Here is a 25541-nt window from a genome sequence, read left to right as displayed (position 1 = left end):
ATGTTTTCCTTTGTTTCAGATGTTACATAAAAGGAGAGGAAATTAATTTAAAGCAGAAAAGAACAAGATAATAAAGGTTGAATTGAAGCACTGTCTTTTTTTCACTTTGTGCCTCTGAGTAGTTTTCTTGAGAAGTCGAGGGTGGCATAGACTGTTATTTGTGCTTTCAGGATTTTGTTTTCTAAGTATTTTTGTCTACGATTTGATGAACTAAATTGATTTTCTCTGACATAGGAAGGAACATTTAAAGAAAAAAAAGGTCATGGTCACTGAACTCACAAAACATCTTTTGACTTAAATCATACGCCAGTTATGATCTCACTATCAAATGTCTTAATAGGATAAAATGAAGTGTTGACATTTCCAGGGGTGAAATGTCAGATGGCATCAAAATGTTGGGTCATTAGTCAACCCTGTAATCAAAACAATTCGATTTTAGCTATTTTTTCTTTAGCTAGATACTCAATTGATAAAATGAATCTTCAGTAAACAGGAATGTCAGCCTGATACTTTTTTTTTTTTTTTAATGTAGTAAATAAAATCTAAATGATAAAAACTGTGAAAACACTGGAATAGACACTTTATTTGTTAGATCTCCCTACTACTGGGTTGGATCCACTTTTACCTTCATAACTGCCGTAATTCTTCATGGCACAAATTCAACAAGGTGCTGGAAGCATTCCACAGATTTTGGTCCATATTATCATGATAGCACAGCTACTGAAGACTTGTCAGCTGCATATCCACGATTTCCCGTCACCTTCCAAAGATGCTCCGTTGGATTGAAATCTGGTGAGTGGAGTACAGTCAACCAAATTGGTTAGAGGTGATCTGATGTGGTGCCTTATCCTGCTGGAAGTAGCCATCAGAAGATGGGTACACTGTAGATGGACACCACACCAGTGTGATCCACTGATACAAGCCAAAATGGGTTGATTCTTTCATGTTGTTTACACTAAACTGACTCTCATGTCTGAATGTTGAAGCAGAAATTGAGACTCACAACACCAGCTGTTTTCCAGTCTTTAGTTGTCCAGCTCTGATCGATCCCCTAGTCTTCCTGTTCCTAACTGACAGGAGTGGTACCTGGCGTGGTCTTTTGTGTGTATGTGTATTGCGCATTCAGAGATGCATGCATAGCATATGGTTATTTGAAATCTTTCTGCCTACCTTTGAGCTCAAAGTCTAGCCATTCTACCCTGACATCAACACAACATTGTCATCTAGAGAACTGCTGCTCGCTGGATATTTTCTTTTTTTCAGACCATGCTCTGTAAACCCTAGAGATCAGCAGTTTCTGAAACGCTCTGACCATCTTGCACCAAAGTCACTTTAACCTCCATCCTAATCCTCAGTTTAAAATTCAGCATGTCTTCATGACTAAATGCATTGACCTGCTGTCATTATTAGTTATTTGTGCTAACTGACAGGTGTACCTAATAAAGTACACATCTGACTTTCAATCATTAATTATCTACCTTTTATTTGGGCGGGTAAAATTGTGGGATCACAGAGCGAATGAGCAACTTAATATGCAAAAACATTTAATGGGAACACAAATAAATAAATAAATAAATAAATAGGATAATTAATAGAAAACTGAATAATAGAAGTAACGGAAACGATATTTTATTATTAAGTTTTAATATTTTAATTTTTTTATTTATTTATTTATTTTTTAATCCTGGCAGCTTCGGTCCTCCATACACAGGCACATAGCTTACTCCAGCAGACGCAGGGCGGTGATCATCTTATACTTCTCTATTGTGCTTTAATTTTAGAGTCTGCTGAGAGCGAGGGGAGATCAGAGTGCAGCTGGTGGCATCAGGGCGCTTCATTCATGCCTGCAAGCAGCAGCTCTCAGCAGCCCTGCTGCTTTAAGACAATCCGGGCATCTCTGCAAGCCTGTGCATGACATCATTGATATTGTCAATGGTGTAGAGTGAGGGAGGGCTGGGTGTGAGGGGGAGACGGAGAGGAGCAGCCAAAGGAGAGAGGAAGAGGAGGACCTCGGTGTCTAGTTTCAGATTTTTTTTTCCATTAAATAAACGTGACTCCACGGAGCTTCCTCTAGTCGCATCTCCACCTCCGGGTCGTCTCGGATTAGCTGGTAATTTTTTGGTCGACACTTCGGGTTTGGGTCACGCATCTCCGAGGCTATGAGCCGTCCGAAGCCGCATCGGTACGTCGCTGTCCAGGGTCCTGAGTGAGACGACGGACGACCACGAAGCCGGTGAGAAGGTGCAGGGATGGTGGTGAGGGTTTTCGGGGGGTGGGTGTATGTTGGCTGGCGAAGATGTCTGTGTGTGTGAGAGAGAGCGAGAGAGACGTGGAGGGGGGAGGGCTTGGGTTAGCCAAACAGAGTCCAGATAGTCGTGTTCAGGTGGGCGAGGGGGTGCGCTCGATCAGAGGTCCTGTGTGGAGGGTGCGGTTATGGGGAATTATTACCATATCTGATGGCCATCCAGACATGAACGGTATGTTGTTGTTTATTTATTTGTTTGTTTGGATTTGTGGGGTTTTTGGGGTTTTTGTGCATGCACGGCCTTCCTCATTTGCTTTGTGATATCTGGGGCAACAGCACGCTGGGTGAAAATACCACGTCTCGCCTGTTTTTGCAGTCTCTTGCTGCAATAGTGGGTCCCAGTTTTGTAACGCTGGCAGCACAGCAGCAGCAGCAGCAGCTCCTGGAAGGCTGAGAGAGAAAACGAGCTTGAGAAACCTGCTGGAAAGGGTTTGGCGGTGTGCAGCAGTGCACGGTGTGTATGTGTAGGTTCGTCTACAATGCAGTCAAGACTGAAAGGGGAAGGGGGGGCGACTTAGTCAGCGATTAATGCGATGTCAGGCTGGCTTGTAAAAGCGTAACCTTTGTCGAAAAGCCCCCTCCATCATCTCACACTTTCATGTCCTCATTTCAGGGCTGTGCACACAGTTAGGGCCAGGATGAGGAAAACATGACTCATTCAAATTTTGTGAGGGGACCCCGGTGAGAAATAGCAAGTTTATGCAAATCACTTGTACACAGGATCAAGACTCCTTTAAAGTGCTTTGGGAAGAGTGTGTGTGTGTGTGTGAGATTTCCCCCCCACCCCCTGCAGTTCTTAATAAATCATGTTACACAACTACAGGCTCTGTTCTTCTTCACTCTCACCTTGTTTTTTTTGCTCCATGCAGTTTATAAATACTTTATTGGCCTACATTGTTGCCTGGAATTTACTGTCAACCATCCTCGGCACACGTCAGGAGCAGGGGTGTTTCATTAGGTCGTGTCTCTTTGACGCTTTGGCCACATGTGTGCCACAGTTTCCCTCCTGGCTCCAGAGATTCAACTCGGGCTGCACTACGTCATTGTACTTTGCTCAGGCTTACAGTTCTGTTTCCCTTCACTGATACAGCAGCCTAAGGCCTAACCGCTTGTACTCTAAAGTCTGCAGTCTTTTCACCAGTGTCCTTTCACTCTATTGATCACCGGTGACTGATGACAGCTTTGTGCGTGTGTGTGTCTGTGTGATTCTGTCGAACCGTTCCAGCAAGTTGAAGAGCTCAGGAGCCATGGAGTTGAGGGTGGGGAACAAGTACCGCCTTGGGAGGAAGATAGGGAGTGGATCCTTTGGAGATATTTATCTCGGTGAGTATCTAAGCAAGTAGTGCCAATTGCCATCAGTTTTGGGGTTTTGTAGACTTAAGTTCTTCTGATCTAACCTCTGTTTCTCTCATCAGGGTCAAACATTGCTACAGGAGAGGAAGTAGCCATTAAACTGGAATGTGTGAAGACCAAACATCCACAGCTCCACATCGAGAGCAAATTCTACAAAATGATGCAGGGTGGAGGTACAGAGAAATATTTCAGGGTCTCTTTGAAAGCTTTACTACCGGTCTGCTGAGATGTAGTAAATAGTTTTAGGGTCATTAAGGAGTATTTAGGGCTGCTGAGAGCTATCAACCATGATTGCAAAGAGATTATGGTGAATTTGAAAGACATTTCAGGGCACACAAAGGCATTGAAACTCAAGTTATCTTTGACTGAAATGCAATTAATGAGCATTTGAGTGTCTTTATGGTCACTAGGAGTAATGATCATCCTGCTGCACTAAGCTGGTGATAACACAGTGACGGACATAAGATAAATAACTTGAAGCTTTATTTATGTGCAGAGGTTGATATATGAGTGAGAATCTTTACTCCAAATGATTCGGTTTCCTAACATTTCTGCTCCTTCTCACACCACAGTGGGAATCCCGGCTATCAAGTGGTGTGGAGCGGAAGGCGACTACAACGTCATGGTGATGGAGCTGCTGGGTCCCAGTCTGGAGGACCTGTTCAACTTCTGCTCCCGCAAGTTCAGCCTGAAGACAGTCCTGCTGCTGGCAGACCAGATGGTGAGACCGACTGGCCACAAAAAGCCTAACAGCTCATCAGGGCTTCTTTTTTTCCACCTTGCACCCTATCATCTGTAGTAACTAATCACGTTAAGAGCTCAAATGAGAGCTTCTGTGTACTTTGTCAGAATTTCATACCATTTTTAAAACACTTCCTCAAGACTGAGACTCGTCCGTTTACCTTCATGAAAGGAAATTTTTGTTAACTGTGCCTCAGCATACAAGATAACTAGTGACCCCCTTTGTCTGTCTTCAGATCAGCAGAATCGAGTACATCCACTCCAAGAACTTTATCCACAGAGACGTGAAGCCCGATAACTTCCTGATGGGGCTCGGGAAGAAGGGAAACCTGGTCTACATCATCGATTTTGGCCTGGCCAAGAAATACCGTGACGCCCGGACACACCAGCACATCCCTTACCGTGAGAATAAAAACCTAACCGGCACCGCTCGCTACGCCTCCATTAACACCCATCTGGGCATCGGTAAGGCAGCGGAGACGGCCTGCGTATCTGTCTTGTTGTGTGTGTTCTGCGGACCCCAATATGATTTTTCTGATTCCTTTTTATTAATTGTGACATGATTCTCAGAGCTGTAGCTTTTTCCTTTCTTTCCCTACATTTCCTGCTGTTTCATTCTCTTCTCTCTTTTCGTCCCTTTGCTCCGTCTTTTTCTCCACAGAGCAGTCGAGACGTGATGACCTGGAGTCTCTGGGCTATGTTCTCATGTACTTCAACCTGGGCTCTCTGCCATGGCAAGGACTCAAGGCTGCCACCAAGCGGCAGAAGTATGAACGTATCAGTGAGAAGAAAATGTCCACCCCTATCGAGGTGCTGTGCAAAGGTTACCCATGTGAGTAGCTGTTAGAGTGGTGTTCTTGAGTGCAGTAAAGAGGTTTTTGCAGTTTTTCTGTCAGACTGTTCATCTGACTTTGCTCTAAATCTTCTGTCTCCTATGTTTCCCAGCTGAGTTCTCCACGTATCTGAACCTGTGTCGCTCCCTACGGTTTGATGACAAGCCAGACTACTCTTATCTAAGGCAGCTCTTCAGGAACCTTTTCCACCGACAAGGCTTCTCCTACGACTATGTCTTTGACTGGAACATGCTGAAGTTTGTGCGTGTCGCACTTGGACTTGGAAGATTTATCCCTTTTCTAGCAGACTTTCTCATCTATGCTATTCCTTTGTGTCTCAGGGGGCCGGCAGGACAACAGACGATGGCGAAAGGGAGAGGAGAGAGGGGAAAGATGGAGAGGAAAGACCAGGAGGAGGCCAAAGAGGAGCGGGAGGTCGAGCTTTGCCGCCGGGTCCAAACCCTTCTGCAGCCAACAGAGTGAGGAACGAGGCAGACGCTGCTCCTCCTAACCCAGCTACGCGTGGGGTCCAGCAGTCAGGTTAGGGTGTTGCTTTCTTCTGGGTGTTGGAGGGCAGCAGCAGAGTTCAGGTTTTCATTTTAAGTGTGTGTTTCTGTGTGCTCACACAGGTAATCGCTCTCCTCAGGCTGGGAGAGCAGAGCGAGCTGAGCGAGAGAGGAAGGTGGCCATGAGGCTTCATCGCGGGGCCCCGGCTAATGTCTCCTCCTCCGATCTCACTGCACGCCTCGACCAATCACGCATCACCACATCACAGGTAGGAAGATTAGCACTGTGTCTTTCTATACACTCAGGACTGGTGATGGATATTCAGACATCACCTCACATGCAGCAGATGGCTGCCCCTCCTCGAGCCTGGTTCTGCTGGAGGTTTCTTCCTGTTAAAAGGGAGTTTTTCATTCCCACTGTCACCAAGTGCTTTCTCATAAGGGGCGGTCTGATTGTTGGGGTTTTCTCTGTATTATTGTAGGGTTTATACCTCGTCATCTAAAGTGCTTTGAGCTGGCTGTTGTTGTGATTTGGTGCTATATAAATATAACTTAATACAGTAAACTAAGACAGAGAACCTTACATGTTATGCAGGCATGTTTAGCACACAGGAACTACAAGGAACTTTATGAAACTTGACCACAAATAATCTGCAGCAGGTGTCACTCTTTGCTCTTTTGAAACAATTTTTTTTCCTTATTTCTTCTTTTTGGTGGAGAAAGTGGATGAGAAGAGTTTGCACTAACTTAGATTACTGCATTTTCTCATTATACTTGGCACTCTGCTCTAACTAGTGATGCATATCTGAAATACTGGAAGCAGGAAAATAGTCATCATTAATCTACTTATAATTACCACCAAAACATGCATACGAAGAGTTTTTGTTACTGTGGAGCTTAAAGTCAAATATGATATGAAGGCAGACTAATTCTCCAAGGCCTTCCTTCAGTGCCTACATCCTGTAGCAGTGACAGCAGACAACCTGAATGACCACTCTGAGCTCTTTAAAGATTCTTACATGAACCAAACCTGAAATTCAAATGGATAAAATATGACTTTGTTCACTGACTGAATATTTTATAATGTACTTGCATATAAAACAAGGAACTTAATTGTCCAGACTATCCTATGATCTTGACAGGTAATAAGTAGGCACTTCAGGTTTTTTTCAGTGTCTGTCCTTTGTTTGCTGCAGTGAATAAAATGATCCAAACTCTATGAAGGCCGTCTGCTTAAATTAAACTCGAAGACGGCTCGCGTAGTTTAGGCGTAGAAAGTCTCTTTTCTTTATTTTTTAGCTTTTGCCTTGTTTTAATCATCTCGTTTTCCCTCCTTACTCAGGTCAGTGTGCCATTTGAACATCTGGCAAAGTGAGTTCCTTCTCCCTGGCCTGCAAGTCAGTGGCAGGTGAGGACATGTCTGACACATACTCACACAGACAGCGTTTCTTTTATTTAAAAAAAAAAAAATCCTTGCTTTTGAGCTGAACAAGCTCCCATCCCCATCAAAGGGATAGTGTAGTTTGAAAATAGATTGTCACGAGTCACCCTACACACTCACACGGTACCAACTTGTCAAAAGAGTGCAGCCACACTGTAAAACGTACCCTGGTTTTCTGGTCTTCATTAAGATACAGGCAGGTGCTGCAGTATTCTCCCGAGCAATAGCTGTCACCACTAAGACACTATCAACAAAACATCAGCGCTGATATAGGAAGAGAAGAAGTCAAACCTGGAGTCAAAGACATTGCACAGTCTGTTGTTTTCTACCCCTGTGGAATCTGTCAATGAGCTTCTGCACTGATTTGGCATCAAAATAGCAGTAAAAACAGACACAGCTGTGCACTCCAAGTTAAAAATTGAAAGATGCATGACCAACCAGAATCAGCACAGACAATGTGACATCAGTTTCGTCACAGATTCGTCACACAGCACCATGCTACGGGGTGAACGGCAAGCATAAATGGGTGGATGGATGGAGTCGGCCACCTTCTGGTCAATTAAAAAGATTGCAGCTGTTGTTTTTTTTTAAACTAACTTCAGTTTTCAGTCCTGTAAACCAGATCCATCTTTTATATACAGTGTATGGGTGCAGCAGGGTGCGAGGGAAGTAGTAAAACTGCTCAGAGGGAAAAATGCACAAAGATGACACAAATAAATTTGATGACTTGTTTTATGGCACTGCTCTATGACATCCCAGTTGACTTTATAAATGCAGGAAAGGGTAACATAAGACATTTGTCATTAAATTTCTTTTAAAATTGAAATGCTGCAAAAGCAGACTTAATATATTTACTCTAAACAGAATTTAAGTAGTATTAATGGTAGCAGTAGCGCAGTACAACAGCACTTAGCAGGCATATAAACGGGTGGACTACAATTTGACTAAGGCTACAAAACAGAAGCAGCACAGAGTGATCAGCTGAAAATCTTCATCTTTTAAAGACTAACATTTTCCTGTTTTGTTCTTCTTTTTTTCTCTTGCGGTTCAGCAGCTGCAGGGTATCAAATACCCCTTACTTTTCAAATGGATGAATGAAAACATGAGTGTCTGCAGGAGGAGAAAGCATTACAGGCCCTTAAAGGGGGATCGATCGTCCGTGTGTCTGTCAGTATGCGGTGTGAGCATGCCCAGTGTTAAAGCTTGCTGAGATGATGGAAAACCAGTGGGACAGACGAACTCTAGCCTGGAACCGTTTGATACTGCTTTTCAGAGAGTGTTGCCGGACGGGGGTCGACTCGGTCAATTCAGAGGCTCAACTCAACTCGCATAAAATAAACCATCAAAGTGCACAAAATGGACTAAGTCAATTATTTTGTGGTTTACACCTGTGATAAAATCAACAACTATCAATCTGCTAATGTTTGAGAGCTACATCTGCTGCTTGTGGTATTCTTTATTATTAATAGATATCTTTAAAAAATAAAAAAAAGGAAACATGGAGACAAATGCAAAACAAAAGTGTATCCAGGCCTACGAGAGGCGAGCCAGGCGATTGCTTTAACGTGGACCACCGAGAGGAACAGAGGAAGGGGATAAATGGGAGCGAGGCTGCTTTTCGTCAGTAAACGTGTCTGTCTGTGTTATTGTCCTAATCGTTCGTTTTGCCTTCAGCTTTGCTTTAGAGAGCCAGAAGAAAGGAAAGCTAGTTGTGAGGAAGAGGGAGGCTGTAAAACCTGTTAGGAGTTCCTATTTTTCAGCACATTTGTTACAGTCTTACCTAAGGAAGACTGAAAACATTACTGAATGTGAAAAGTGCAAAAAGACTGCCACGAGCAGAGATCGGGATATAACGTGGATTGTATGATATGATGAAGCCTTAGTCCAGCTTGCAACTCCAGGCATGAAGAGACTCGAGAAAGTTGTAAGATCTTGGTGGTGAGCAAGTCTGGTGTTACATTTGTATTTTTCTTTACTTTTGCTTTTGTCCCATTTTATATGACATGTAAAATGTGTACATACTTTTGCCAGAATGTGACAGATTGTTTAAAGACGGAGCTGGAGAGAAGAGTACCTCCTGACACACCTGGGACAGAAAGTGAAACTTTACCGGAAACCTTTAGAGTCTGCCTCGCGTTTGTTTTGGTTTGCACTGAGGCAGGCAATGACAGAAAGGTTCTTGTTATAATATAAAATGTACTCATCGGTATTTTAACCCAGGCCTGTCAGGATGGATGGAGGTCTCTGATTAGAGGATGATGACTGATGTCCTGTACATTTCTTTACCATGCTTCAACTTTATTAATATGATATTTGTGTATATTTTCTGATTCAATAAAAAATATACACACCTTATACAAACTTCTAATGATATCTTTCTCTTGATGGAAACATACTTAAATTATATTTTAGTATATATCATAGTCATAACTGATCTCAGAATACTAATGCTGTACAAAAGTCTAAAGATTTCTTTAAAATTTACTTCCGGTGGTCTTAAGCAACAATTCTCCAGCCTTTCTGGAGGTCTTTCAAAGTTTTTCTTTGGACATTGGCTGCTTTTTCCCTCTTTTTCAGTTTAGTTCCTTTATCTGACCAGAGAAGTGTTATCTGTTTTTAAGCTACTTAATGCTGATACGTGAATCATTTAAGTATAAATTAGGCACAAGACTTGAACCAATTTGAAACTGGAATTTGAACTTGAAGAATACTCAAAGCATGCCAAAGATAACACAGTTTGATAGGCATAAAATAGTATTTCTGCACGAATAAAGTGATTCCAGAAAACCTGTGTGTGGTGGACAATATTCAAATGCCATCTTTTTAAGAAATAGGAAAGAATATAGCAAAGACTTGACACAGAACCTGAGAGATCCATCTGGCCCTTCAGTTGATCCATCTGCTGTTCACTGAAGCCTCATCAGAAATGGTCTCAGTGGAAGGGTGGGTGTCGAGAAGTTGCTCTTAAGCAAGAGAAACAGGGAGAAAAAGACTGTTATTCCGAATTGCACAAAAATTGGAATGAAAATCAGTGGCAACAGGTCTGCCAAACAGTGTGGAACCAGAACAAAAGACAGCCAACATCATCCAAAGAACAGCTTTGAATGTGATGATTTGTAGCTAGTCGGGTTGGTTGCTACAATGCCTGAGAGGAAAATCCCAGTTTTGGAGAGGCTGGTAAGTTTAAAGTTGTCCTGCCATCTGGGTGGGGACCTGTTGTTATTTGCTTCACCAGGTCCTCATGGAGTGCAGTTAGCATCATTAGCTAGTAAGCCTGGATCATGTCAGGTCTGGGTGCTGTCCAGCTCTGTGACTCGTCTTTGAATGTCTGCTTTTGTGATGTTGACTGGCTCTTTTTTGTCGTGGTCTGCTCTCAGGGCCAATTATTTATTTATTTGATGCGTCTTTCTTTGAGATGCCCTTTCAATATTACTCTAGGGCAGGGGTGTCCAACTCCAGGCCTCAAGGGCCGGTGTCCTACATTTTTTAGATCTCACCCTGGGTCTACACACCTGAATCAAATGATTAGTTCATAACAGGAGAACTTCAAGACATGTTGAGGAGGTAATTTAGCCATTTAAATCAGCTGCGTTGGATCAAGGACACATCTAAAACCTGCAGGACACCGGCCCTTGAGGCCTGGAGTTGGACACTACTACTCTAGGGGGTTCTGTCCTTCCAGCTGGGACTACACCCTGGATGTGTCTTTGGAGAACAGGACATTTATTCTTTTGGGCTCTGCTTCTCTGATTTATTTTTCATAGAGCCAGAGCTATAGGCCATTTCTAGTGGCTCAGTTTTGGACATCTTGTTGTACTTCTTATCCATCTAAGCCCTGTCTCTTGTAAGACCTTTCGGCACCGCTTGTGCCCAGCTAACATCCTCCCGGGCTTCCAGGCTTACAAAAGACCAAAATAATCCACAGAGTGCTGACTTTCGTGGACTCTCCTCCATAGCCACCTGGTCATTTTTTTGGAGGTGAAGGCTGTAAAAGTTAAGCACCCATGACATCACCAGAGGCTCTTTGGAACACTGTCGAATCATGTTGGGATAACACAGGTTGTCAGCTTCTACATAAAGTTATTATTAAAACAAAAGGAAAGTGTACCAGACAATAAATATCACGTTTTTTTGTAGCTAATATTATCACTCGTTTCTATTCAACATGACAGATGTGGTCTTAGACGTTTGAACAACACTGTTTATATTGTCTCTTATAAAATGATTCAGAGCTGGAGCCTATTCCAGCTGTCACTTGGAGAGAGGCATGGTACAGAGTTCTGGGCCTCTCTAGTTCTGGGTCTTTGATTGTTTTGGACCTGTGCATCTTGCTTATTTACTGTTTTGAGGGTTTTTAGCTTTTCCTTTTTTGTGTCTTGTCCTTAGTGTCTCCTGTGGAAGTCTTCCTCATCTCAGTTATGTCTCCCTTACTTGTTTCCATGCTCTTCTCTCTGTGTTTCATCCTTAATTGTCTCCCCAGTCTGTCATGTATATCCATGTTTGTGTAGCTCCGTCTAAATGTCAAGCTTGCGTGAAAATTAAGCATGCTAGCCCCACATCAACAGCCCCTTCTTTTTGCTCTACTTCCAGGTCTAATTCTTAGCTTTTGTACTCATTTCGTAATAAAGAAGACAGGAATTACTGTAGATGAAAAGTAATGTTGGCAGTCAAAATAAACTTGAGGACTTCAGCCAGACCTTCTGTGTTACCAAATGAATGTTGTTAAAATTCCCAAATTCCCAGGCCTTGATAATGAAGGTCTATGACGGGGTGTCAAATGTGGAAATAATAACCTGTAGGGTGCCATTTTGAAAATATTTGTTTATTTATTGAACTTTTTTTTTTTTTTTGATTATATTAATGGTACTGCGATGAAAGTGTTTTTTAATAACTGCTAACTGGTGCACTTAAATGGTAACTCACTAGCCATTACTAATGCAGTTAGTTAGACGTGTGCTTTTTCTGCTATGAAAAGCCGACAAAGGTCTGAAAAAGTAAAATAAAGGCGTTACACAGTATCCGTTTCCCACACATCGACTACACAGTTTGGACAGGAAGTTGTAAACGAATAATGAATCATTCACTGAATTTGCGGGAGCACCTTTGTTTGTGCAGCACCCACACTCTCACTGCTGCTGGTCTCTGGACCGCGCAAGCTCAGTGTTAAGTAGGCAGACCGCGCCCCTTTCCGGGTAATTAAAAGGTAGGTGATTGGCTGCGTTGGCTCGTCCTCGCGGAGTAGGCGGGGCTGTGTGATCTGCAGTTAATCCGACAGGGATTGGACTGGAGCTGGATCGCAGACAGGGGATCGGAGGAGAGTGACAGGTTTTGCTGCACTAACTTCTGAAACACCGACAAAACTAGGTGGACGCTAGGTGTTATAAATAGATAGGAGCAACAGAAAGATAGAGTAGAAGTTGTGTAACATGACAGACAAACTTTAGAGGTGAGTTTTTGGGGTGAGACGCTGAGGGGTTAACGGCGCGGTCCACCGACGACTCAACATGGATGTCCGGGGAGCAACGGTGCTGCTTTGAGAAGGAATTAAGGCCGTTTGTGGGTTATTTCTAGCCGAAGATTTTTTTTTGTGTGTGTGACGGAGCTGAGGACGGATTTAAATAAGCGGGTGAGTCTAGACTTTAAAACAAACTAGAAAACTTCAATTGTTACTTCATTGCTAGCATAATAAAAGTCTGTGTCTGTTTCACGCTTACAGTTCAAGTTCAGCTGTGGATTGTTGTAGCTAACATTTAGCAAAGGTGAGTCTTTTTAAATAAAAGCTTGTTGAAATGAATATTTTTCTTATTTCAACTTTATAATTCATTCACTTTGAATAAATCACAGCAACATAATAAATGATTACTGGAGTAACTGAAAGGCATACACACACAGAGTTTTAGCGTCTTTTTGTTTTTGAACTGTTTGTGTTGTTGTTGCTTGTACGCCTGCTGATCCAGTCTGGCTACCATTAATGATAAGCCCACCCCGTCTGCCCCCCATTGCCCCTTTCCATCTGTTACTTTGTTTTCCTGACTGCCTGCCTCTCCCTATATTATTCCCTTGTGCGTGTGAGACTGCATAGACTGACCTTTTATTTATTTCCCCCCTTTCAAATGAGACACAAAGATGGCCCTCTGCTTCAGCAGAGCATCTTTTCACTGTGCCTGTTATTATATGTGTGGCTGCTGATGCCTTCACTTCTTCTTGTTGACATATGCTGATCCCCTGCAAACCAATACAAATGGCCTGCTGTCACACACATACACACAGATCTTAGCCACCAAAGAAACGCCTATAAGTAGCCTAATTTTATCAACCCACTAAATTCAGTTGTTACACTTTAATGTCATTTATTTTAAGAAAGTAAATGGAAGGACTGCTGATGTGTGTGTGTGTGTGTGTGTGTGTGTGTGTGTGTGTGTGTGTGTGGGAGGAGGGGGTGTCATTATGTCAGCTTGTGTGCTGTTTGTTTCATGTGCTGCTCTGACAGACAGCATGATTAGTGAGACTGAAGGTTACCATCTCTCGCTCACAATCAGTTTCCACTTATAGCACTCACGCCTGCTCTTTTTATTTATTGTCCCTGGTTCTGTCAACAGTGAGGTGACAACTGTCTGTCAGTGAGCAAGAACACGGACACCCCGAGAACATTCCCATTGTTTGTCACAGTCAGCGAGCAGCTGTCCCCATCATCAGGAGCTGTTGATAGGGCCGCTTGACTTAAAATCTTTTGTCTCTATCTAAATTTCCTCTGGCTGAAAGTGGTTCTTGTTCAGCTCACTGATCATACATGAAGAAAATGCACCCTAAGGTGTGACATTATAAACTTTAACAAATTATTTTAGGCCCATTCGGTGTTGTTATAAAGTCCAGGGTCCACATCATCAGGATTTTATTCTGAGTGTGCGGTTACATTGCAGAGAAATGCAGAAACTAAAAACAATTGTCTTTAAATGTCATGTTTTGCTGCTAGTCTTTCTGTTCAAAAAGCATTTTCTTATGTTTTGAGCCGTAAAAGGCCTGAATGGATGATACCTGACGGCTTTGCTGTCTGTTAGCTTAAAAACCAGAGTTAAAATGTTGCTGTTAGACATTGTTTTACATTGAGTTGAATGTGGGTGCCCATGAGCAAACAGTCCACACACATTCTTTACTCAGAGTGAAGATATTTTGACCTAGAGTTTGTCTGCATTTATTCTGAAATCTCCTCTTATCACAGATTACACATTACACTGATAACACGACATCGACATTTCAGGTTGATGATTACTGGTGACTCTTCATACTTCATGGATTAGATCACAGTGTGATCACTGTTGGAGAAGTGTTTTGACATCTCTGATGTGCCTTTTATTCTTTCCAGTTTGTGATGTGAATGTTTTACCAGTGTCTACGTCACTTCCAGATGTTAAAACTGTGGAGGCGAGACGTGCCACTCTCAGAGAGGCTGGGGGAGGACTCTCCGCTTGTTCCGGCACCTGGCCCCCCACCCACGGCAGCTCCGATGGGCCCCAATATTTCATGGCTTCCTGATGCCCCTCTTCTCAGCTCGGATCCACCTATCTTTCTGATGACTCCAGCGACGCAGGCGGTGTCTGGCTTCTTTGTCTGGACTGCACTAATCCTCACCTGTCACCAGGTAACAGCCTCCTGGTGTAGACTTTATATAAAAGATGACCTTCTCAGGTTTTAAATTTTACCTGTCATATTTGATTTCTGGAACTTGCAGGGGCCATATTTTGATTTCACATGAGGGTGGAGTGCTTATTTATCACCTAAGCTAGCAATAGCAGGCTTAGATCAGTAAGCTGCACCCAGACACTGTAGAGATACTTTGCAGATACTCAGTTAGCTAATAATTAGTGCTAAGTAACAGACTAATAATGTTAAAGTTTCATTTACAAAAAAAGGAGAACAGACATCTTGGATATCAAGTATTCAATATTATTTATACAAAAACAGTTATGACTTTGAGAGCTAGCAAGATATAAGACACCAGCTGCATGTGTCAGCTTCCAAATTGACCACAATAGTTGAAGCCTTAATAAAGTTTAAAAAGGTGAGTTATATAACAAAAAATATCTCAGTACTTTTTATAAGAATGTTAATTGTCTATAGAGATGAAGACCGTTATTGCACCAGGTTGTGAGCAGGTCCTTAATGGTGCAAAGTTGGGATCCAATCACAGGTGGCCATTATGGGGACTGCAGCTTTTGGCACTTGCACATTGGATCAGCACTTATCTCTATGGGCTCCTGCTTGTTTCCCAGTAGCATCAAGAGAGATATGTGTGCTGTTCAGTTCTACTTTTACTATAATATATTGTGCTCTGCTGGAAGTGCATGTGTTGGTGTTTGACCGAGCAGACGGTCTGTTGTGATGGATGTGCTCACGAAAAAGACAGACAGGTGTGTTTGTTTAATGCGCAGGTGATGTGATCCAGCAAACATGCTCAGGCCGAGAGAAGTTGCCGGGCAACATCCCGCGGCAGGTGTTTGTGACACAGAGCATGAATACACACACACAGATACTTTAAAACGTTGAAAGGGGTTTATAAAATCACATTCCTGTGAGTTGAGCTCAGGGGATGTATTGATTAGTGAGGTCAGTCACATGGACCAACTCACAAGATAGAAAAAAGGCATAAATGACTTATAATAAAAAAATCTGAATGGAGGATCTACACAACGGCAGATGATGCTCATAAAACCTCTGCTCCATCCTGAGTTGTAAGGACTCTGTGCTCACTTCCTGTGAAATCCTCCATGCCCATTAAAGTAGACTTGTGAGTCATTGTAAAAACCTGCCAGTGTTCAGAAAGTCTCTTCCTTCTCTCCTAGATCTACATGCACCTGCGTTTCTACAGCTCGCCCAGGGAGCAGCGCCATATCGTACGGATCCTCTTCATCGTTCCCATCTATGCCTTTGACTCCTGGCTCAGCCTCCTGTTCTTCACCAATGACCAGTACTATGTTTACTTTGACACCGTCAGAGACTGCTATGAAGGTGAGGACGTGCTGTTGATTTTATCTCATCAATGTCAAGCTAAAACTCTGAGCTCTCATGACCCACTAGGTCATTTGTATCCCATTAACAGAACTCTCTGATTTAAATCCTTTTCACGTCTTTGCAGGCAGCTTTTCCAGTTGAGTTGCTGAAACACATTGTGGTCTGATTAGAGTGGAAATGAATAGTCTGCTCTGTCATCCTTAACAGATTATCTACCACTACAAGTCAATACTTATTTTGTAAAGGACCCTCTCACACTTATTAGATTCTTGCCTTTTCTGCATTATATTTTGGCTCTGTCTCAGCCATTTTGATTTGGGCATAATTCTCTGGTTGGATTTAGAAAACTGGCTCTGAGAGGAAACACGACTCCAATCTCAGTAGAGACAGGATGAGTTTAATCACTAAAAATGGATTTAATAAAAAATCTGGGCTCTTTTTGTCTTTTTGGTTAACGGAGATGGTGGGTTGGCGGCTTCTCGGCCAATGGTGACTCAAACAAAACACATTCCAACCGACATGTTGTATCCTGCGCTATTAAAGTCAGGAATTGGCAGAAGATGGTGAAAGGAAGTCGACTGCCTCCACCCCTCAGTCTCTGAGTTTAGTTGTCACGATAAAGCTAAAAATGATCTTCTTATTGTGACGCTGGGCTCACGTGTCGTGTCCTGTGTTGGCGAACCGATGACGTCACATGCTTTTGAATGTGAGCTGAAGGGAATCGCTATGTTTGGTTCTGCTTTTGGCAGGAAGCGTTATGTTCGTCATATTGCTTTGTCATACATATGGCTCACCTCCTCCGTCTCCGCGCTCTTGCCCAAGTCTTCACTCCCTTTTTCATTTCTCTTCATCCTCTCATCAGCCGTCATCTTCCTATAATGCCGCTGAGTCCTTTTCCTCGGCGAGGACCGACTTGTTGCATGGCAACCACGCTCACAAATCTCCCTCATCAACCAGATTGGCTGCATCAGATAATGAGTTTACCTCAACCAAACTTGCTGCAAACTTGCTCCTACTGTTCTCACTGTATGTAGGCCTACTGTATCACCGTGGCAACTGGCGCTTGCAGGCGGGAGTCCTTGGGGAAAAGTGAAAGAACATAATGGTAAACAGCCAAGACACAAGGAGAGCTGCTGGAAGCAGATGAACCAGTTCTCATCACTCAGCTCTGTGGACGAGCTTTTTGTGTTTGGCATGTGTGGCATCTTATTACCTGAGTACTGTCTGACAGACATCTGACGTCAGATAGAAGGCAGTGGGAAAGTTGTAGAGAGGGTTTGGGTGGAGTTTAAAAACAGAGCAAGAAAATATGCAGAAATAACACAGCTGCAAAGAGCTGATGAACTATAGTCACTGTCAGCAGTACAGAGACTTCTGTGCTATGGCACGATGCTTGCATGTGCATAGTGCTTTTGTGAACCTCCCATGCACAAACATGACACACACCCAGGATATGTTACATTTTCACACTTTACAATGAACTGATGCACAGTCACTACCCTCCTTTATTTGGATTCTGTTTAATTCATTTTCATCTTATGCATTTAGTTCACAAAAGTTATCCAAGAGCGGATTTACCTTGCATGCATTCAAACACACCCCTGCGAGAGTGCGCGTATGCACGCAGGACTGGAAGGTCCTCGGGGGTTAACGGGATTAGCACTGTTGTGTTTTTTATGAGCCTCCTGATCTGGAACACCTTCTCACTGAAGCAGCACAGAGGAGAGAAAATAGGTGGCTGAAGATTTATTAGCTAATGAAAGAAATACAACTTTAGTTAATTCTTTGGATATTAAAATTGAAGGTCAAGTCTTGTCAGATTACGTGAATTATGTCCATGTGTTTTTGCATTGAGTAGAGCAGCACTAGATTTGATTTGGACATAAGTAGCTGTTGCTTTCTAATACTAAATATAAGCATGCTTGTGATTGTGTGTGAAGGTCATGCTTTAGTACAGATTTATAAACAGCTGGTTTCCCTTTTGTTACAGTGAAATATTATTATGCCTTATGTCCCTATGACAGTATAAAAATTATTTCATATAATTACCTCATGTGTGGTCAGCTGTTGTTTTTGAGCTGCGCCTCAGTTTGAATTGTGCTGTATATTTCTGTCCGCATGATAAAACAAATGTGACAGGAAGTGATGTGTTTGTTATTGTGTGACTGCTGGGAGGTCTGTGAGTAATCGAGTGAGTTACTGCTGTATTTTTTTCAGTCTGCTATAAAAATATGGGCTATTTTCTGACAATTTGAACCCAGTGTTGTGAAATGTTTAGTTGTTTATATACATGTAAAACAAATGGAGACAATTCTGTAACCAAACATGTTTAGAAAGTCTTAATATGTTTGTTGTGACATTAACAGTTTCAGTGAACAGGCTCCAGTCACAGAGGACAACACAGACTTAGAAAATCAATTGTAAAATTGATTGAATGATTGCTCATTTCCATTTAGCTGCGGTCCTTAGAATTCCTGGTATTGTGCATGTTGGTTCACTGTCACGCTGTCATGGCTTCTGGGAGACTTGAATGTGTCAATGAAGCCATCATTTATTTCAAGTTTCCTACAGTGGTCTGAAAAAAGCTTTTCCAGAAACACCATTTACAGTAAGCAACGATCAAATAACAAACCAAAACTATCACATATGTAGCGATTATAATCAAATCAGCTCTTTTTCTCCCCCTGTGTCTCTTCAGCATTTGTTATTTACAACTTCCTGAGTCTGTGTTACGAATACTTGGGAGGAGAAAGCGCCATCATGGCTGAGATCAGAGGAAAACCGATAGAGTAAGTTCAGCCTAAAAGGCCTTTAAATTGAACTTGTTATGCTTTCCTTTTGTTCTGCTGGTGTGAACTTGTATTAAACATGGGCAGAGTTTAAAATAATCAGGTCTGTTTTTACAAATAATCCCTTTAAGTCCCTAAAAGCTCAGGCTTCAGACTCTAAATGCTGTATTTCAGATGTTGATGTTTTTTACTGCTGTGTATGAGGAGCAGCCAATCAGCAGAAAGTTGTCCTGCAACAGCTTGTTCAGCCAGACAGTTAACAGACGGGCGCCACCGAGGCTGCTCTAGTCAAGTCCAAGAATGAAATTATGCAGCTGAAAAACACCTTTCAAAAAAAAAATTAATGGATTAACTTTAATTTAACCAGGAAGTGAAACTGGTGAGAACATGCAGTCTGCACACAGAAAGGCTTTAGCCGGACCTCGTCTTCCTGTGAGGCGACAGTGCTAACCACTGAGCCACCCATGGTGTAGCCATAATAAGTCCGCTTTAAACAGTATTTGTTTTCATGGCATGGACTCTTTTTAAAAAATACAAACTATTGCTCAACATGTTTTCCTTTTTCCTGATGTTTGGTTCCATCAGGTCCAGCTGTATGTATGGTACCTGCTGTCTGAGGGGAAAGGCCTACTCCATTGGCTTCTTGCGATTTTGCAAGCAGGCCACTTTGCAATTCTGTGTGGTCAAACCGCTCATGGCTGTCATCACCGTCATCCTGCAGGCCTACGGCAAATACAAGGATGGAGACTTTAAGTAAGTGCTGCAGACAGGAAGGTTGCTGGTGGTGAACTTGGTGGTGTATATCTGTGAGAATCCAGGCGTTTTCACACGTTTCACAGCTTCCACAAAATGAGGATTACCACTTTAATTTCTAGATTAATTGAACGCTTCAGACTTTCATCTCTAATGGGAGCTTCCAATAATCACAAAAGGTAGTCAGAACTAACCCCAAACACAAACCAGCACCATTAATGCAGTTTTATCTGACCTTCACTCTGCAGTGTTGCCAGCGGTTACCTGTACGTGACCATCATCTACAATATCTCCGTCAGCTTGTCGCTGTACGCCCTCTTCCTGTTCTACTTCGCCACCAGGGAGCTGCTGAGCCCTTACAGCCCCATGCTCAAGTTTTTCATGGTCAAGTCGGTCATCTTCCTCTCCTTCTGGCAGGGTAGGTCAGCGCGGCAAAAGACGCCACACGACGTTTGTTATGAAAACAGGTGGAGTGACAGCTTCCTGTGCTTATTTATTTGTGGTCAGGCATGCTGCTGGCCATCCTGGAGAAATGCGGTGCCATCCCTCAGATCAACTCAGTGGAAGTGTCCGTCGGTGAGGGTACGGTCGCCGCCGGTTACCAGAACTTCATCATATGCATCGAGATGTTTTTCGCGGCACTGGCTCTGCGGCACGCTTTCACATACAGCGTGTACAAGGACAAAAGTCTCGATTTAACAGGTGAGAAGGAAGGCGAGGGAAGAAGGGAGGAAGGAAACAGCGGGGTTTAACACATCTGTCGTAAATGTTTACCGTCTTAAAAAAGAATTCAAAAAGTCTTTCACTTCGTGTCTGTCCTCCATCTCATTTCCATTCGTTTCAATGCATCTTTTTTTTTTTTTTTTACTACTTCCTTAAGTTTTTGTTTTCGCCTTTATTTTTCACCTCCTGATATCCCACTTGTCGTTTTCTACTTGCCTGTTTCTACATATCTATCTTCTTTTTTATCTTCTCCTCTCTGCTGCACTCTAAAGGACCTGTTCCTACATATGGACAGTTTGGTAGGTTGAACACCGCCCTTGTGCGTTTTCACACTGCTGCTATTTCTATTTTGATTTATTAAGCTGCATTAAGCCAGCAGTTTCTGTTCTCTCTCTCTTTTATTTTTAAAATCTCATATTTCAATTCAGTTTTGGTTCTTGTGCTGACATTTCCTAAAGCAACCCCCCCAACCTTTCTCCCTTTATGCAGTTCTCCCTGTTTTACTTCCCTTTAAATCACTCTGAACCCCCTTTTCTTGCCTCCTCTCTAAATCTCATCCACTGCCCTTGTACAATTGCTCCCCCCCCTTTCCCCCACTCATTCCTTCTTTTTACATCCTTTAAATCACTGATGCCCTTTTCCTTTTTCTCAGAGACTATCCCCTTGTCTTAAATCTCTTTCTGTTTTTGACTCTTTTATCTCTCTTCCTTTCCCTTCTCTCTCTCTCCCTGTGCTTAAACATTATAAATCCACTTTCTTTTGATGTTTATCCTCCCACCGTCCTTCCTTTTCTTTTTTTTCCACTTGCATCCAGTCTCTCTATTTTTCACCCCAGCTTTTGGCCTCTAACCCTCCTTTTTTATGGCTCTCCCGCAGGCCGCTGCGCCCCCATGAAGAGCATCTCCAGCAGCCTGAAGGAGACAATGAACCCGGGCGACATGGTCCAGGACGCCATCCACAACTTCTCCCCGGCCTACCAGCAGTACACCCAGCAGTCCACGCTGGAGCAGGGGGCGCCACCGCCAGTCTCCCGCGCCCACAGTGCTGTCAGCGGCCGCGGGGACACAGAGAAAACGCTGCTGCTCAGCTCAGACGATGAATTCTAGAGCGGACCAAGTCAAAAGCGGGCAAAACTTGACATCAGTCTGATGTCAAAACAGCTGATGGTACTCTGCTCTCTGCAGCCGATCCCCCTCAGTATACGAATCAGTAGTTGCTTGTTTGTTTTCGTTTCCCCTGTTTTGCGACTGATCAAAAAATGCAGGGGCCCGCCTTTCCCAAGGGTCACAAGTGGGAACACGGTTGAGTTGTGAGTCATACTTTCAGATAATGACTCATAGCTTTGGAACAAAAACTGAAAAAAAGCTGAACTTCTTTTTTTTCTCCCTCTCTCTTTTTTATGCACAGTCCTGTTTCCCCTTCCTTGTGTTTAGCAGCGGAGCTGTAAACTTTATAGGTGTTGCTATTTATTTGTTCAGATTCACATTCTGATCTTTGGCAGTGTTTACCAAGGTTTCTTCTTTGGACATGATTCATAAACTTGAAAGAATATTTAGTCAAGACATTGACTGGTTGGTCAAAGCGCTTTAAAGCAGTTTTCAGTGTTGTGGAGGTCTTCGTATGGGGGTGAGAGACCCTGGGCAGCAGTTGGTGATGCATTTAAAGGGAAAGCATGTCAAAAACAGGAGTTAGTAAGCACAACACATGGATCAATGTTGTTATTGATATTGCAGAGGGGGAGGCAGAGCAGCTCATAGATTACAGAGTGCATCTGCGGCCGGTCGGGATTACACTTGTGTAATTGGAGTGTTATTTGAATGGCTGGGATTAAAGCTTGTGTTTCACTCTGATAGTAAGACCTCTCCAGGCCACAATGTAGGTTAAATGAGGAGAAAACAGAAGAGGAATTTAGGCTAAAGCTAACTTTAGATGCCTTTTCTCGTTACTGGAGCTTTGTCGAAGCTGGGCGTGCTGTAGTTCACGTTCAGAGGCGAACAGAAGTTTCAATTCTACTCTTAGTTAGGTGTTGTGCTTTGATTTTTGAAAACAGGATAAGTTTGAATTTGATAAAAAAGATCTGGCAACTAAGGCAAGGAGTGTGTGGGCAGCTGCCTGTGTGGCAGTTATTTTTGCAGGGATTTAATAAAACATTTTAGCGTGTGCCTACACAGCTGTTAAATGACAGTACATCATTCTGAGTGCTGTCAAAACCTTAATGGACATCATGCCTCCAGCTGAAGCATTATTGAGCCAACCTACAACTCTCATCTCATCAGATATCAGTATTGTGATTAGTTTATCTTTCTTCAGCTTGACCACATGTGGGTCGTAGGTCGTAAACATTGTTGTTGTTGTTGACATTACTGAGTTTCTTTGAGTTGGATTCGCTTTTATTCTTCCAGTCAGTCTTTTTTTTAAATTTTTTGGTGTAAGTTTACCGCAGTCTAAGCTGTTTTTTTTTTGTTGTTTTTTTTTTTTTTTTTGTAACTGGATTTCTTGAGTCATCTGAATGACTCACAAGAACCTGCCAACATTTTTTTAGTTCTACTTTCACTGCTTTGCTGTAGCTCTGTCTCAACACCAGGGGGCCACAGGGAGCGCGTTTGGAGCCAGCTGTAGGTCATAAACATACAGTCAGAGCTTGAAGCATATTTAAAAATTTTAAATGCACCAATACAATGTTTGTCACTTTTTTAATGTCTTCTTAGGACTGTCTTCTATTTTCATTGGAAAGCAGAAATGTGTCCCATGTTCAGACAGTGCTTACGTTTTTTTTTTCCCTTCTTTTTCTTATTTTGTGCTTCTGCCTGAGACATTATTAGTTCTAAATAGGAGAGAAGCCACGTGTGCGTGCAGGAGCAGCCTCTTATTTATAGACACTTTAAAAACGGGGTTATTTTTAGCGATGATGAAACTGAGGTCGCACTGCAGCTCCTACTGACAGGTTGCTTGCGTGGCATTAAATTAACTCTCAGTTTAAAAGCAAAGCAGACAGTATGCTGATTTGCACTCTGTGTCATAATTCACCCTTGTACTCCTCATCTTTGTCTGCAGCAATGCTGTTTGCTGCAGTGTGAGTTGTTCTTATGTGGGGAAAAAAATGTTTGTTGTAGACTAATGTTGCACATAAAGTACATGAAAATATTAAGTGCTATCTACAGGAGTAAATGTATGTCTAAATAATCATATATACTGTATAGATTGATCACAGGAGAAACAAAGGCCTATTTTTTTTTTTACAACTTTTGTTTCAATATGTTTTTTTTGTTTCTAGTTCTTTGTATAATGTATAATGCTGCTCACAATGCTTCTGTGTCACATTAGATGGAAAACCATGAAGACAAAAATAAAGATATTTACTGTTTTTTGTCTAATTCACATTATTTTCCTCTAATATGCATTAAAATGACATGTATGTGTCATATGTTGCCAAGGAAGGGTTAATGAAAATGTTAATAAGTTTCATGTTATGAAATTGTGTTTTTGGAGATTAACACGTTAAAACTAGTTAATGTGCTAACTAGTCATCTGCTAGAAAGGAAGCTATTTGCCCTGCGATGCTAATTGTCTTAAAATAAAATGAGCTAGGACAACAAAGTAAATGGTCTTTGGCAACAAACATATATTACACATAGATGACCTCCAGCTTCAATTCACTTTTCTTTTTAGATCACTGCTTCCTGTAACAATTAAGACTTTACAATATCAGAGAACGCCACCTACCCGATGATCCACCTTTGTATGCTACTCCCTCCCCTTATGTAGTAATTGCATAAAAATATATTTGGAGTGATAAGTGCAAAGAATAAGCTTTATCTATGTGCAGCTGCATAACTAAGGGACGACACTGGGTCACATGATCCACTCTAACTATCATCATTGTCATAAAGAAAACTTTTCCACCTTACCTCAGAGGTAGACAAGGTCTTGTGGTCTTTGACCTAAACTGGAAGATATTTCGTACATGGACAGGATCCTGAAAGCTCTGCCTCCCATTATATTTCTAGAGACTCTAGGAAACACAAGTAAGCCAGCAGACTGATAGAAAACATCTCCACACTTACCACGGAGTACTAGATGTCATTTATATTAAAAACAGCCTCCAAACACCAGGAGAAATAGCCCTGCGAGTCACAGTCAGGGATTTATCAGAAGAGCTGAAATAACATAAGCACTTTTCTCTATAGAGACTATATATTTAAGGTTTATCAAGACACTGACTCAGAATATACATTCAACAGCCACTTCATTAGGTACACCTGTTCAACTGCCTATTGACACAAATATCTAATCAGCAAATCAGATGGTAGTAATTCATGATCAAGATGACATGCTGAAGTTCAAACTGAGCACCAGGATGGAGAAGAAAGGCAATTTAAGTGACCTTAAATGTTGCATGTTTGTTGGTGCCAGATGGGCAGGTCTGAGTATTTTAGAAACTGCTGATCTGCTGGGATTTCCCCACACAGTCACCTCTAGGGTTTATAGAAAATGGTCTAAAAAGAGAAAGTATTCAGTGAGCAGCACTTCTCTGGACAATGGCTCTTTGGTGACAGAGGTCAGAGAATGGCCAGACTCTGTTGAGCTGATAGGAAGACAACTGTAGCTCAAATAATCACTTGTTACATGGCAAGGCATGCAGAAGAGCATCTCTGAAAGTACAATGCAAACCAGATGGGCTACAGCAGCAGAAGACCACATCAGGTAAACAACATGAAAGCATGGATTCATCCCACCTTGTATCAGTGGATCACTCACAGTGTACCCATCTTCTGATGACTGCTTCCAGCATGATAATGCACAGTATCACAAAGCTTAAATCATCTGAAACTGATTTTTTAACTTGAGAAGTACTCAAATAACCTCCAGTCACCAGATCTCAATCCAATAGAGGATCTCTGGGATGTGATGGAACAGGATGGACGTGCAGTCAAAAACAACAACAACAAAAAAAAAAAAAACAGTAGCAACTGTGTGATGCTGTTGTGTCAATATGGACCAAAATCTGCAAGGAATGTTTCCAGGACCTTTTTGAATCAGTCATGAAGAATGAAAGCAGATCTGAAGGCAAAAGGGAGTCCAACCTGG

At 42.3% G+C, this 25541-nt stretch overlaps 2 protein-coding genes across 6 annotated transcripts; both read left to right on the top strand.

The window, feature by feature from the left end:
• Positions 1-1876: 1876 nt before the first annotated feature.
• On the top strand, positions 1877-9477 carry csnk1e (casein kinase 1, epsilon). Of its 3 annotated transcripts, none has more exons than XM_080872639.1 (11): positions 1877-2233; positions 3531-3628; positions 3721-3831; positions 4231-4379; positions 4636-4864; positions 5061-5231; positions 5345-5493; positions 5574-5772; positions 5862-6007; positions 7081-7146; positions 8234-9477. In XM_080872639.1, the coding sequence occupies exons 2-10, from the start codon at positions 3553-3555 to the stop codon at positions 7111-7113; spliced, it is 1263 nt and encodes a 420-aa protein (XP_080728765.1). In that variant the 5' UTR covers positions 1877-2233; positions 3531-3552; the 3' UTR covers positions 7114-7146; positions 8234-9477. The 3 variants fall into 3 exon arrangements, with proteins under 3 accessions (XP_080728765.1, XP_080728763.1, XP_080728764.1); XM_080872637.1 differs by having other exon boundaries at positions 1885-2233; positions 8231-9477; XM_080872638.1 differs by lacking the exon at positions 1877-2233 and adding an exon at positions 2378-2477 and having other exon boundaries at positions 8231-9477.
• Positions 9478-12462: 2985 nt separating this feature from the next.
• tmem184ba (transmembrane protein 184ba) lies at positions 12463-23807 on the top strand (the record flags this gene model as incomplete). Of its 3 annotated transcripts, XM_080871948.1 has the most annotated exons (9): positions 12463-12805; positions 12896-12938; positions 14585-14818; positions 16020-16185; positions 18887-18977; positions 19563-19730; positions 19979-20148; positions 20238-20432; positions 21330-23807. In XM_080871948.1, the coding sequence occupies 7 exons, from the start codon at positions 14585-14587 to the stop codon at positions 21557-21559; spliced, it is 1254 nt and encodes a 417-aa protein (XP_080728074.1). In that variant the 3' UTR covers positions 21560-23807. The 3 variants fall into 3 exon arrangements, with proteins under 3 accessions (XP_080728074.1, XP_080728075.1, XP_080728073.1); XM_080871949.1 differs by lacking the exon at positions 12896-12938; XM_080871947.1 differs by lacking the exons at positions 12463-12805; positions 12896-12938 and having other exon boundaries at positions 14555-14818.
• Positions 23808-25541: the final 1734 nt, after the last annotated feature.

The sequence above is a fragment of the Rhamphochromis sp. 'chilingali' genome, assembly GCF_963969265.1.
Source record: "Rhamphochromis sp. 'chilingali' genome assembly, chromosome: 22".
NCBI classification, from domain to species: Eukaryota; Metazoa; Chordata; class Actinopteri; order Cichliformes; family Cichlidae; genus Rhamphochromis; species Rhamphochromis sp. 'chilingali'.
This window is presented reverse-complemented; position numbering and strand designations above follow the sequence as displayed.

Coding starts and splice junctions, on each gene's coding strand:
- csnk1e (XM_080872639.1), top strand. CDS start 3,553: ATGGAGTTGAGGGTGGGGAACAAGTACCGCCTTGGGAGGAAGATAGGG. Junction 5,773..5,861: donor GCGTGGGGTCCAGCAGTCAG/GTTAGGGTGTTG, acceptor GTGCTCACACAG/GTAATCGCTCTCCTCAGGCT. Junction 6,008..7,080: donor CACGCATCACCACATCACAG/GTAGGAAGATTA, acceptor CTCCTTACTCAG/GTCAGTGTGCCATTTGAACA.